We start from the raw sequence: 14,109 nt of genomic DNA, 5'->3' as shown, positions 1-14,109 counted from the left end.
TGGCAGAACTAGTGCCTCGCAAATTAACAAGTATTACTGTATTTAGCATGTACGTTATTTATTCTATTTGCCATGTAATTTAATCATATTTGTAATTAAGAGGTATTGGTTATTGCGGATATGTAACATGTCGTGATGGTACAAAAATATTTTGAATACATCGTCGATGTATAGAGAACTTAAAACCCATAGTTCAAATTATTTTATTTTTTGGTCTGATTACAACACAACACAATGAAACTATAAACGCTTCAATTCCAAACCAAACTAATTAGATAGACAGAGTCGGCTATATGAATTCTCATTATCCATGCCACTCGTAACAGAATAATCTAGTTGAAATCACGGAGTTTCTTAAACTTTTACTTCATCTTTAGCTGGGCCGGGTAACATCTCTGATTTCTTCATATTCATGAAGTCCAACACTTTGTTCCAAGAAGGCCTACTTGAAATATCCAAATACCAATCATGTAAACACTTCCTTTGAGTCACCAAATGTGCAAAGCCACCTTCATTCATCAAAAATCTAAGGCTAGGAAGGTGGCTTAGATCAGCTAAGGAGAAAAATTCTCCTGCTAAGTATTTACTCTTGGACAACCTTTGTTCATAGATATCAAACACTTTTTCTAAATTGTTGGCACATTTTTGTACCACGATCAAGTCATTTTTGTGTCCCATTTTAGGGAATACGAGGAGTTGGAGTACCATGTTGTATACCAAGTCATTGTAGTTGTTGGATTCCACTTCTAACCATTGATCTACTAGAGCTTTTTCTTCCAGTGTGGTTCCTGTTAGTTCCTTTCCCCTGTCTTCATATTTTGCTGCATAGTATCTTATTATTGCTCTAGATTCTGGAAAAAATAATCAAAATTAAATTTTAGATGTTTAACTTTTTTTAAATAAAGAAAAGACCGACCTAGCTCAGCCCACATACGTTAATGGGTTGTGAGCTATATGGAATGAGTCGAAATGGACTGAGCTAATAAATAAATGTACGACTCGTTAACATGCCTAAATATTAGTTGGGATGAAATGAGGTTGATTTTTTTAAAAATGGAATAAAACAATGGGTCATAACTCAATTCCCTCAACTCTTACCAACCAGGTTTAATTTATCTGTTTGCTTCTTGTAGACTGTAGTTTTAAAATTACCTAGTATTTTTTTTTTCCTTTATCGTGGCTTTATGTAACATATTAAAAAGTATTTTGACAGTTTCTCATAGTAAATTTGAGCTATATATCCGTCTAACTTTTATATGAACTTAATTGAGTGAATCAAAATAGAATGAGTTAATGTTTTCTTTGGCACTCCTAGTGGAGTGGGCCGATTTGCCTCAATGGTCCAGTTGGGCCTGGCTTCAATAATGATAGTATATTGATGTAGACTGTTACCGAAAAGCCTGAAATCGCCATCTTCAATGACAGGAACCTGTCCAAATGGCTGCAGGAAGATAACAAAATGATTCGGAGCATAAGTAATTAATGTTATAGGTAAATATGAAAAAATAAATAAAATTTACTTTTGATAAGTTAAAAGTGACAAGTAATATATTAACCTGTAAAAGCAGGAAATCAGGTTTTTTCTGCTGGAGAGAATCAAGATCAACATGTATAAGTTCATAATCGACTCCCAATTCTATAAGGCAAACCATGACCCTTTGTGGACATGCAGCCATTGCTGAACCATACACTTTCACTACCATTTTTCCTCTCTTTTTTTTTTCTTTATGTGAAGTCCTACTACACTAGGTTGAAGATTCTAATAATATTCTTATTTATGATCAATATTCAATTATATTGACTATATACTTTCTCCTTAAATAGACAATTTCATTTGCATGAAAAAAAAAAAAGAGGACCAAAGAAAAAGAGCTAGTAGTGTAATGGAGGTTGTACTTGTCATGTGAGAATTAGGTGATTTTAATATTTCTTGTTACGTTCAGTAGATGGACCACAGTGTATTTGAACTGTACTAGTAGAAAGTAAAGTGCTTAAAACAGTTGTACTTGCTGGTTATATGATTGTACGTAAATTTGATGGAATTGAATATTTAACAACAATACAATTTTTCTTGTATTGGGGGTTGGCACGTGAAGATGAGCATCAACCAGTACGTGGTTGAGTGGAAAGTCCCACTTACCAAAGGACTGAAATAATAATAATATTAATTCTTATGTGGAATAATGGGTGCATGAGACAAAATACCCATACGCCATATAGTTACTCCTTCTATTTCTATTTGTTTCCACTACTTTTTCTTTTTAACTTTTTTTTTTTTTTAGTTTTTATATTTATATTACATGTTTAAGGTCACCAAATTTGGTTGTCTTAAATATGTCATGTAAGAAAAAAACTAAAAAAGAAAGTAGGAAAAATTACTAAAATACACATTTTATTTTACCATAATCTCTAAAATTTTTAACCATTTAAAAAAAAATGAAAAATTCCCCTCGGATTCATCACTTCCCTCTCACTGATTCATCCCTATCCCTCTCAGATACATCCGTCCCCTCTCGGATACATCCCTCCCATGTGTGTACGGATGCTTTATCCCCTCTCGGATATATCCCTCGTCTATGTATCCGGATGTCTGTTGATGTATCTGGATGTCCAGTGATGTATCTGAAATTCATAAATTTTAAGAGATTTTTGTAATTTGTAAAAAAGTAAGGAAATAATGTAATTAGCTCTTAACATTATAAGATTTATGTAAATTAGTACTATTTTTAATCTTCTTTATTTTTTTTAATTCAAGTCAAATCAAACACATGAAAAATAAATCAAAACGGAGAGTATTTAAGAGCGTAAGAATCCCTATATGCATGGTGTTAAAACTTTCTTTTAAAAGGGCTAGTGATTTGGTGTATGGTGGAGGAATTTTTGGGAGAAATTAGAATAATCAACTCAATTAGCCTATTTTCTTTCAACAATGGTACTAACTCAATTAGTATTCTCTAAGCTTAGTGACAATAATGGTACTTATAATAATAACAATAAAGCTAATAGTTTATTTATCAATTTGGCCTATTTTCAACTTCATACTTGAAACATAAAATTTAAACTTATGACATAAAAGTAGTTTAGGTTCTAAATATACTTTTTGAACTTTAACTTTAAATAGTGTCCCAGCCCCCTTCAAATGTTAATCAAATCATGTCGAAAAACGTACTTAAAAAATTAATATGTTTTATATATATATATATATATAGTCAAATTTAATTTTTATTTGTTTGTGTATTTATATTTTAAAATTCTTTTAATAAAAAATTTGGTTGCATCAGTGCCTCCCCATGCAGTAAGCTACTTTGTCGTCGTTGGATTTTGTCCCCCTATTCTCAAGCAAGCTTTCATCAACTTTGTTGACCAATTCTTGACATCTGTTCGATTTATTTTATTCGGATTCATTTAATCTACCCAACATTATATTCTCAAGAAATTAAGAAAGATCTTTGATAAGATTTTCTTCCATTTGTCAAACTTTGTAAACATACAGGGTTAATTAGCAAACTAATTTTCAGAAATAATTCCAAAGTATTCAGGAATATATATATGGTTAATTATTGATTTTCTCCAACTTGTTGATCTATTTGATTCAAAGTTGGCATAGCATACTTCTCGAACGAAAGATGATATGGAACTCCTTGAGATATACTTCATCGTCTCCAAACAAGTTTATGCAATACCGGTACATACTCTTGGAAAAATAATTCTCTGTTACTAAATAACATTGTCTACGAACGTCTTCACCTGATTTGATTGATTCGTTTGAGTTATGAAACCAATTAAATTGGATGTATACAAATTTTGATTTGATTCGACTAGTTATGACACTTTAATCTACCAAGAAATATTGCATATTGAATTTACAATCTACTTTTGATGATGATGATGATACACATGTAGCAAAAGATAGCTCATTTACAATTAAGTAGCTGATTTTCTTTAGTGTACGTATAGGCCTCTAATTGTCTTTCAAAAACTTCATTCATGTCTTTGCTAGTGGGGAAGAAGTTGACTTAGGGGGCACTAGAGATCTTGCATAAGCAATGGGCAACGTCAGAAGCTTCTTTGGCTTGCTCACATAAGCCCTCCTTGTGAAGTTGTTGTAGTCATTCGCTTCAATCTCGTCCAGTATCTTGCGATATAACAGCAACGACGCCAACACCTGCAGCAACAAAAAAGGGTCAGCTCATTCTTCATACTAGAACAAAGATTCACAATATAAGCTCAATGCAAAATAAAACCATAAATGCATAGGCATGACGCACGCTGTTCAAGCTCTCTTTCCTCTCTTCTGTGATGAAGGAACATGTGATTTAGAGGATTTAAGAACTAGAAATCGAAAACTATGATACGTTTCAATGTCTACTAGTTACTTGGCCAAATGAGAGGAAACTATTTTTGAACTGAAGCCTATTCTGTTTTGCATAACAATGTGATGGAGGAATGTGTCACTATAAAAAACTTAAGTTCATATTGTTTTTTACCTCACTACCACAACATAGCAGATGCGTACGATCAACTGTAACTTTATGACTACTTACCGGCCATCTACTAGCAGAGCTCAGTTCTGTGACACCTTTTTCTGCCTCATCAAAGAATTTCCTTGCCCTCTGAATTTGCTTCTTCATAAAGATCCTCCACTTATCAGTCACTCTTCCAGCAAAAATGTCTTCATCGGAGAGCCCTGCCTGTGCTAATTCATCTTGAGGTAAGTATACTCTTCCTCTTCTTGCACTGTACAAAAAGAAATATGTTAAGGCATTTTAAGCACTGAACACATTGTACTTCAAACTAAAGTGAAACAAAAAGAATGGCAAAGTCGCCTGTGACTTTTTAGAAACAAAATGGAGCAATAGGAATTACTCTGTACTTATATCTGAGAAATAGACAACTCTTTCGATATATTTTGGCATGTTACTTGGGAAATGATCGATGTGAATTAAATATTGCTTCATACTTACTCTTCTCCTACATCTCTGAGTATATTGGTTAGTTGATTTGCGATCCCTAAAGCCAAAGCTGCGTTATATACACTCTCCGTCGTTGCCTTTGATTCAGGTGCAATGCCCATAATTGGAACACTCATCAATCCTACTGTACCAGCGACATAGTAACAATATAGATATAGTTCATCAAAGTTGTTGTATCTGGATTTCCACAAGTCCATACGCATTCCTTCAACCATATCTCTGAATGGCTGCACCAGGTAGATGAATAATCAAATACTTCACATGGAGAGGTTATTAAACACAAGATAAACGTCAGCCACCAGTGATAGCAAATGAAAACTAGTTGCCTAATTTGCTACTAATAAAATAACAAATATAAGTAGATAATGATATTAGAAAGAGATAGAAATACAAAGAAGAGAAGTATCGAATTCCACAAGTACTTGCATCAGAAAAGCACTCAGCAAAAGAGAATAGAATCTGAATCTGGAGAAGATAATGGTGATAGAATTAGAGAGACTAACCTGAATATCAACAGGAAATCTGGAAACAGTATCGGATAAAGCTGCATCAAGCATATCAAATGGCCGCCCGTTGAAAATATCTTCCAGCCTGGCCTCCCACCTATCTAAAGCTTGTGGAGTTATGTGTGATGCATTAGGGCCATCAACAAGCTCATCAGTTCTCCTGCACCACACTGTTTAAAAAGACCACAGCTTTCAGACAACAAGGTCATTTATAAATATGCTTAACTTGCTTGAACTACAAATTAATCTAACGAGCAAGCCAGAAACACCACATATTTTTTCAATTTTAAGTGGAAATTTCTCAATGGCAAGATCTAGTCCTTCTTGGAAACGGAATACATGAAAGCACCAAAATTACCAGATATACCACAATTGACTATGCACAAACCTTGACCAAACTTTTAAGACTGCTAAACGAAACGGTAAAGAGAATCAGATCACTAGTTTTATACACCTAGAGACCAGAATGTTGTTAGTGAATGCTACTTTCTTTAACCTTTTGGACTGTATAACAGCATAAAGAGCATAACTACCGGCCAGCGAAAAGTTGAAATTATGTCAAAGATTCCCAAGAAAGCTGATAAAACAAACAGATAGCATGTTACACTTCTGTGGATCCAGTCTAATAATTTAGCATTTCTTCCACTAAGTTTGACTGTTGTATATGGTATAAGAAATTAGATCTCTTCTCTTTATGCATATAATAATGTTTCACAAGCTAGTAGAGATCAACTTGCACCTATAATATTCCATGTCTAACTAAAATATAATTCTCTTTTTATGTCCTCAGTTAAGCACAGATATATACATAGAAATACTACATGTCTTGAAAGTTGAAACATCACCATATATTGCCCAGATAGCTCTTCTTCTGTCTGGAGTCATTAGCATGGTTCCTAAATAAGAACCAAACAAAAAGATTAAATTCTGTCTTCATCAACTAATACCTTAACCAAGATTTTGTAAACTAAAGAACAGATAAAAACAAAGGCTGAGACTGACCTAAGTAAAATGTCTTTGCATACTCTGCACATACTTCGCCACAACGATCATATGCTTCACTCAACAAGCCCAAATTACCCGGAACAACAACATCCGGCTTCACTTCTATGTCCTCAGTAGATATCAGATGCCTCTTCACTAAAGCTGCCTGCTTCAATACCACCTCATACACCTTTTTCTCTGATGACACAGCCATTTCTCCAGCTGGACTAGCCACCAAACTGGACTGTACAGAAAAACTCTTTCCATTCTCAGTTCTTGATCTTCCTAAACACGAATATCTCAAATCTGCATTTAAAAACCCAAAATTCCACTCCTGTCTCCCACCTTTCTTGAATCTCCCTTTCCACATCGAATTCCTATTCCGAGATGGGAACCTGGATGATTCCAAACCCCGGTTCCCTTCTCGGACTGAATCCAAGAATCCTGTCCCATTTAAGACCTCAGAATTTGGAGAAACAACCCACAACAAAGCAACAGACATGCTGAAACAATAGACACCTCAGGTAGCCTAAAACAATTCCCAAGTTTTGTCTTTCCTTTTATGTTAACTTCTCACCTCAGCCTAGTAGATACCCACTAGAGTCTATCCACTAATTTCAAACAATATCAACGATTATAAAAATCGCATAATAAGAAAGTTAACCGACTTTGGCTTACACAAACAGATGTATAATGCACTCATTCATCATCAACAACAACCAAAAACCTTGTCTTTCTGAGTTTCTGCACAATGAGATAAACCAAATATACACAATGAGATACAGTTATGACCACTCAAAAATCATAAAGATTGAAACTTTATCAACATATTTAAAAAGTATCCCAATACCAAGAATCACAAGCCAATTACTCAAAAATCATAAAGATTGAACATGCTTTTTCAAGTAATTGGAGCTTACTATATATAGTCAATTAGATTATAATAAGCTCCCTTTCTAACTTTAATACACGTAGAGACTATCTAGAAAAGGAAAAGGGTGTTCAAATCTTTAATATTATATTAAGGAAAAAAAAATAGATTAATAATGAAAGGTACAGAGGAATTTAAAGAACTAACCTGCGAATAGCAATAGAAAGAAATTTCCAATTAGTTGAACAAGGTTTTTTCTTTAACACATCAACGTCAGTTGAAAGAAAGTTAAAACAAAAAAAAATGGTGACCTTGTTTCTGCTGATCACAAGAATTTTAGCAGCATTTTCTTGTTTAAATTACTGCTATATATTTTTGAATAGTTTAAGACCATTCAATTTTTTTTTGTTTTTTGTTCACTCGTGCTGATTAGAATTGAGTGATTCAGATTATATCTCCTCCTCTTCCTAGTTTCCACCTTTTAACCTTTGGTCACACTAACATTAGTTGTTGTTTTTCGGACTTTGGAGACAGACACGTAAAATTTTGCAGTTTCTGTTATCAAAGAATGTAGTGCAGTGGATATTATAATTTCTCCCGCTTTAGAGAGTGCACATTACATATATTTGACAAAATGTAACATTATTTCAAAGTGGAAGTATTAGAAGTTTGGTTGATTAAGTATAGGAAATTGACCCTGATTTCCACTTTTGTGCTACACGAACTAACTAACTTTCGCGTGCATTGATGATATTATACATAAAAGAGCCCACACGAGTCTAACAAGTTGTAACTACATTAAGTTTCCAAATAATAAGTGGAGAAGAATAGAGATCGAATCTTACGATAGATACTCAATAATTTTAATTTCTTGATTATCAATAAAATGATAAAGTTTAGAGTGCAATGTCGGGCTCAACTCTCTTAATTTGCATGTCAATAAAATTCACATATTTAAAAATCAAAAATACATAATGAAAGTCACAATTTTCATAATCAAGAATATTATAATTTGACTTGGGAAATTGAATTATTTTTATTTTTATTTTGTATTTTGACACGTGGTAGGATGGTTCCCTAAAATTATATGTTAACTCTCTTTCTGTAATTGCAAAATATGAGCATTATTGAGTCCATTTATATATAAGTTATACTATTAAGTATTATTACCAACTTTAGTAATGGGGTAAGAAGATATGTGTAAAGAGGACACGTGTAAATCACAGTCCAATCAGTGGAAGATAACGTTATCAAAATAAAAGTGGGCAAGCTGGTTACGATGTACATGTGGCAGTTTTTAATTGGATGAAAAATTCTTACCTGTAAACCAACTATGAGTCGGAGCGGGCCCACGGACTAGAAAGTGCCTACTCCTAATCAAGTGGACTGTGGGTCCTACCCTTGTGGGACATACACCAGAAGGTACGAACCTAATTTGTCTTAATTTAATAAGAGGGTCTTTAATTTTTTCCACTTAAAATAGGATCTTTAATTTTTAAGCTTAAATCTCAAAATCATTGATCTTTAGTTTTATCTTTGCGAGATTAAGTATTTCCTTTGTTTCAAACTTATTTTGATTTAATACGAAATTTAATTATATATTATTTTTTGAATTTTATAATTTTAAATTAAATATATATCAAATTGTTCTTAAATCCTGTAATCTTACCATGGTTAATGGAGAAGAACTATTTATGCCTCATTAATAATTAATATAATATGAAAATGAAAAATGTAATCATCTCCAATCTATCTCTATTTTACTTTCTACTCTCTATATTTGGAGAGTGAAATAGAGAATGTGTTCTCTATTTTATAGTTTTATTAACACAAAACTAAATTAAGCAACTCTTTGAGAAATTTACTCACCCTATTTCTATTTCTTTTTATGTACATCATTCCCTTTACGTAGAAAACATGCAATACTCTACAATCGATATTCCTAAACCATTTATTTCAAAATAATTTGCTTTTTAACTACTACTTTTTATTTTTATGGATTCTTTCGAATTTCGAGAGAATCTTCTTTTTACTTGCATGATTCTAAAAGAGTACAAGCCAACGAAAAGAAAAATACTAGTACAAGTCTATAAAGTAGGCTCTCCTAAACTTTGTTGAAAAATAGAATGATCCATTCGGGCAGAAATAATATCAATATAGGTTTATTGGATGCACCTTTAATTTGTTATATGTTATTTACGTGCACGTTTCTATAATTCGTCTCTCTGAAAATTTTAATTTTCGCCTTCAATATTATTTAATAAATATTTTTAGCTATAGCCTAATTTTACTAAGCAGACCTTTTAAAAATATATTTCCTCACAAATTTAATAATATTTAATTCGCAAGATAAGACTTTTATAAAATTTTATCTTAAAATATAACTTTTGTTATTCAACCTATGTCTTATGTTATAACTTGTGTCATTGAGTTATGCCTTGGTTATAACTTGTACTATTATATTTATGCATTTGGGCATAATTTGGCTATAAATTTATGTCCGTGAACTTAACTTCTTTTGTCTCGAACGTATAGCTTATATCGTTCCACTTATGTTTGGGGTATAATCAGTGGCAGAGCCATAATTTTTAATAAAGAGTGTCAGTGTTTGTAGTAAAAAAATAATTTGAAGCTAGTTGGGTTTGAACTCAAGCCTCAAGAAATTTCCACAATCCTTAATCACTATACTAAATCTTGAATTTGTTTTAAGATATGTCAATACTTGTATATATATTTATTAAATCAAAATTATAACTCTGTAATTTTCCGATAAAGGGGTGTCGCTTGACACCCTTGGGCAAGGGTGGCTCCGCCGATGGGCATAACCATTGTCATAAAATTTATGTTTAATTTATTCTTCAAATAGTACAATGAAAACGAATTGTGTAGAGGCAATAGTTTAGATTATTAAGTTTTTGTCATATCCTAGCTACTACATTTACTCTAGATCGATTGTGTTGCAAAAGTTTGTTGATAAATTAATACACAATCAATATACAAAATAAATAAAGAAAATTATAATATAAGAATTTAATGATGATGATCCATCAATATTTTGCCACAAAATTATTTTACAATTTTTTTTCTAAATGAGGTCAAAACTTAAATAGAAACATAAACATATATCGAGAAATTGACATAAATAATAAATAAATAAAAGAAAATGAAAAGAAAGATATAAAGCAACGGAGTTGTCATAGTCTGTTTTAACTCCTTTGCAAGGGAGGAACGAGTCGCTTCCCTCACCATCAGCTAGAGCACAATCTTCGCCGGTCTCAAGGTTATCAACAAGACAAACCCAATAATATGACTCCGAGTTCTTTCCTTACTCAAACGTCCATCAAAAGAAAAGTCAATAAATGCATATTTTTGTATGATATATGTAAAAATATACATTTTTGATATAAAATAATGTATAAATTTTATATATTTGTTTAAATTGTAATTAATTTTGACCAACTGGCTAAATGTGTAACTTGCCTAATCATATTTGGGCCATTAGCTTTTGGACTTGGGCCCAGTTAAGCTGAATTGGCCCAGTAAATGAAACAGTAATCCAATTTGGCCATCAGTATTTTCTCTAACAAAAGAAAAGGGAAAAAAACCCAGTTCCACAGCAAGCCGCCATGGAAGAAGCTGAAGAATTGAACCTGAAGAGCTTCCTGAAATGGGCAGTGGAGCTGGGAATCTCAGATTCTCCTTCAACTTGTACAACCCAATCAGATTCATGTTTGGGAAACACCCTTTGTGTCTCTAATTTCCCTAAAGCCGGAGGGTATGTATTAATCACAACTCTTATTTTTATTTTTATTTTTATTTGGATTTTGTTATATGAATCTGATGAGGAATGAATGATTTTTTCAATTGATGAAGGAGAGGTTTAGCAGCAGTTCGTGATATTAAGAAAGGGGAATTGATTCTTAGAGTTCCAAAGGGAGCGTTAATGACTAGTCAAAATCTTATGATGAACGATGAGGCATTCTCCATTGCTGTCAAGAATCACCCTTCTCTGTGCTCCACACAGGTTATTCTTTTCTTTAATATGGAGTATATGAATTAGAACTTGCGTTTTGCTTTGTTTTGGACTAGAGGTAGGAACTTTATGTTTTTGGAGTTTTATATGATCACCTAGTAATATGAATTTAACTCAATGTAATTGTTGTACTTATAGGCTGGATTTTTATGTTGAGTCTGCAGTTTCTTCAAGTGTTTATAGTTAACGCTTTGCACCAGTTGGTTGTGCAAAGTGAATCAAATCTCCACCGTCAGAGTATTTAACACTTGTTCTACTCTAGTGATTTGTTTGGAAAGTAATGATGGTTTCATTCAATTTCATGTTTATGTTATTTGATCTTATTTTTACTGCAGATATTGGTTGTTGGATTGTTAAATGAAGCGAACAAGGGTAAGAGTTCAAGGTGGTGGCCCTATCTAAAACAGTTTCCCCGCAGCTATGACACACTTGCTGATTTTGGCAAATTCGAGATACAAGCATTGCAAGTTTGTAGAATCCCTACAAGTTAAAATGTATTTCATAGTTGGAAAACACTTCTTCTGTTCACTGCATTGCTAATGTCTATCATAAAGCATCCTAATTGACTGAAATTCACCATAAAAGACTTCATCTTATATATCTCCACTGATTTTAGATTGATGATGCCATATGGGCTGCACAAAAGGCTTCTCGGAAGGCTGAAGAGGAGTGGAATGAAGTGACTCAGCTTATGCGTGAACTGAAGCTCAAGCCACAATTCCTCGCTCTTAAGGCATGGCTCTGGGCCTCTGGTTCTGTAAGTATGGAGTGAACTCAAGTGCTAATCTGGAATAGTGCTATGTCATTTCTTACTCTAGTGGTCTGATTAGAAATCCCTAATCATTGCAAGATTCAAATGCTGTGTTTGATTCGTGATCTATCTAGCACTCTGTCTGTCTCCATTCACAATGTACTTGAGCACCACTGTCTATCAATTAGACAATTTCTTGTCATATTCATGGTTTAACATGAAAAAAGTTTCTTACTGAAGATCTCCTCGCGCACCATGCATATACCTTGGGATGAAGCTGGATGTTTATGCCCTGTGGGAGATTTCTTCAATTATGCAGCACCTGAAGAGGAAACATCTAATTATGAAGATCAAGGTGCTGGAAAGCCTTATTCTTTGCAAGAAAACGGTACACTTAAATCAGAAACTGAATTGGATGCTGCCGCTAGGCTAATAGATGCTGGATATGAGAAAGACGTTTCTTCATACCATTTCTATGCTAGAAGAAACTACCGGAAAGGAGACCAGGTGATTCTGAAATGCTTCCTTCCTTTTAATACTTCTTTTCTTTATGTGTGGCATTCCGTGAATTTATAGAAGTGGTTCCTTTCCATTAATAAGTTGTGAGGTGGATGCTCCATTACTTGATATTCAGGATATCAAAAGAACTACAAAAATGAACAGCGCTTGTATTGCATCAAATGTCCAGTGTCATTATCACGACAGTTTGCCATCTCATTTTGAATTATTTTCTAGTTTGAAGGAGTTGCACTGATCCCACTAGCTTGAATGATTACTGCAGGTTCTTCTAAGCTACGGAACCTACACAAATCTGGAGCTTCTTCAACACTATGGATTTCTTCTGACTGAGAACCCAAATGACAAGGCCTTTATACCTTTAGAACCAGATATGTATTCTCTCTGCTCATGGGATAATGAGTCACTATACATTCATCCAGATGGGAAGCCATCCTTTGCACTACTATCAACATTGCGATTCTGGGCAGTCCCTAAAACCAGTCGCAAATCTGTTGTACACCTTGTTTATTCGGGGAACAGACTTTCAACAGAGAGTGAAGTTGTTGCAATGAGATGGCTAATAACGAAATGCAGAACCGCATTGGAAGTTCTTCAAACAACTGCTCCAGAAGATTGCAAGTTGCTCAACATCCTAAATAAGTTTCAAGATAGTCATAAATTCCCGGAGATCAAAGAGATGCCACCACCACTTGCTAGTGAGCTTTGTGCTTTTATTGAAAAAAACAAGAATGTGGTCAGTGAAGGAATTTACTCCATGTCATGTGTAGCTAGAAGGTCCATTGAGAGATGGAAATTAGCTATTCTGTGGAGGTATCTCTACAAGCAAATACTTTGCAGTTGCATTATACATTGTAGTGCTGTAATTTATTATTTAGGGGTCGATCAGTAGGAAGTATTAGGAGAAATAATTCATATATTATTTAGGTATGATATTATTTAGTACTATGTTTGGTAGGACTTTTGGACCTAAGTATAACTAATTCATACATTAGTTATACATCCAACATGGTATTGTAGGATGCATTACTAATACCTTCCATTAGATGGTATTAGCAACACATATGATTTAATATCATGAGTCCATGACATTAATCTATGTAATGACAAAAATATCCCCAAAATCATTTTGTTTAGTTTCTTGATTTTATGTTTTATATATGTACTAGTAAATATATTTAAATAAATAAGCTTGTAAATTTTATTATTTAGAGAGAGTTGTTTGCTACTAAATAAATGAAATACAAATCAATACAATATTTGAAATGTGAGTTGTTTAACGTTTACTTATTGAAAAGACAAATATATCAACACACGACGTTTGTGATCTTAATTAAATATGTTATTGTTGATATACATGTGGTTTTTAAGTATTTGTATTTTATACGATTTATAAAATGTGTACATATTAAAATTACAACTTGCAATTTTTATGTATAAATGTAGATTATTTATTTGACTTTACTATTATTTAC

The 14,109-nt window shown here is 33.1% G+C and overlaps 3 protein-coding genes across 3 annotated transcripts; 1 reads left to right on the top strand and 2 right to left on the bottom strand.

The window, feature by feature from the left end:
- Positions 1-172: 172 nt before the first annotated feature.
- Positions 173-1,783, bottom strand: LOC125847833 (glutathione S-transferase F11-like). The gene is made up of 3 exons (XM_049527540.1): positions 1,557-1,783; positions 1,393-1,441; positions 173-851 (listed from the first exon to the last, which is right to left on the bottom strand). The coding sequence occupies exons 1-3, from the start codon at positions 1,701-1,703 to the stop codon at positions 355-357; spliced, it is 693 nt and encodes a 230-aa protein (XP_049383497.1). The 5' UTR covers positions 1,704-1,783; the 3' UTR covers positions 173-354.
- Positions 1,784-3,900: 2,117 nt separating this feature from the next.
- On the bottom strand, positions 3,901-7,728 carry LOC125847726 (phytoene synthase 2, chloroplastic). Its single transcript, XM_049527399.1, has 7 exons — positions 7,542-7,728; positions 6,482-7,207; positions 6,325-6,375; positions 5,477-5,649; positions 4,965-5,200; positions 4,545-4,737; positions 3,901-4,165 (listed from the first exon to the last, which is right to left on the bottom strand). Exons 2-7 carry the CDS (start codon positions 6,963-6,965, stop codon positions 3,986-3,988), a joined length of 1,317 nt encoding a protein of 438 aa, XP_049383356.1. The 5' UTR covers positions 6,966-7,207; positions 7,542-7,728; the 3' UTR covers positions 3,901-3,985.
- Positions 7,729-10,872: 3,144 nt separating this feature from the next.
- Positions 10,873-13,844, top strand: LOC125848795 (protein SET DOMAIN GROUP 40). The gene is made up of 6 exons (XM_049528729.1): positions 10,873-11,109; positions 11,208-11,358; positions 11,703-11,834; positions 11,984-12,124; positions 12,359-12,625; positions 12,900-13,844. Exons 1-6 carry the CDS (start codon positions 10,961-10,963, stop codon positions 13,524-13,526), a joined length of 1,467 nt encoding a protein of 488 aa, XP_049384686.1. The 5' UTR covers positions 10,873-10,960; the 3' UTR covers positions 13,527-13,844.
- Positions 13,845-14,109: the final 265 nt, after the last annotated feature.

The sequence above is a fragment of the Solanum stenotomum genome, chromosome 12 (assembly GCF_019186545.1).
Source record: "Solanum stenotomum isolate F172 chromosome 12, ASM1918654v1, whole genome shotgun sequence".
NCBI classification, from domain to species: domain Eukaryota; kingdom Viridiplantae; phylum Streptophyta; class Magnoliopsida; order Solanales; family Solanaceae; genus Solanum; species Solanum stenotomum.
The sequence above is the reverse complement of the archived record's forward strand: the minus strand, read 5'-3'. Positions and strand labels throughout refer to the sequence as shown.

Excerpts from the sequence above, each read along its gene's own strand:
- LOC125847833 (XM_049527540.1), bottom strand. The coding sequence starts at position 1,703 with ATGGTAGTGAAAGTGTATGGTTCAGCAATGGCTGCATGTCCACAAAGG. Across the intron at positions 1,442-1,556 it reads CTGATTTCCTGCTTTTACAG|CCATTTGGACAGGTTCCTGT; the intron begins GTTAATATATTA and ends ATCTTCCTGCAG. Across the intron at positions 852-1,392 it reads TGGCGATTTCAGGCTTTTCG|AATCTAGAGCAATAATAAGA; the intron begins GTAACAGTCTAC and ends TATTTTTTCCAG.
- LOC125847726 (XM_049527399.1), bottom strand. The coding sequence starts at position 6,965 with ATGTCTGTTGCTTTGTTGTGGGTTGTTTCTCCAAATTCTGAGGTCTTA. Across the intron at positions 4,738-4,964 it reads CTCAGAGATGTAGGAGAAGA|TGCAAGAAGAGGAAGAGTAT; the intron begins GTAAGTATGAAG and ends CTTTTTGTACAG. Across the intron at positions 4,166-4,544 it reads GCTCTGCTAGTAGATGGCCG|GTGTTGGCGTCGTTGCTGTT; the intron begins GTAAGTAGTCAT and ends TTGTTGCTGCAG.
- LOC125848795 (XM_049528729.1), top strand. The coding sequence starts at position 10,961 with ATGGAAGAAGCTGAAGAATTGAACCTGAAGAGCTTCCTGAAATGGGCA. Across the intron at positions 11,110-11,207 it reads AATTTCCCTAAAGCCGGAGG|GAGAGGTTTAGCAGCAGTTC; the intron begins GTATGTATTAAT and ends CAATTGATGAAG. Across the intron at positions 11,359-11,702 it reads CTTCTCTGTGCTCCACACAG|ATATTGGTTGTTGGATTGTT; the intron begins GTTATTCTTTTC and ends TTTTTACTGCAG.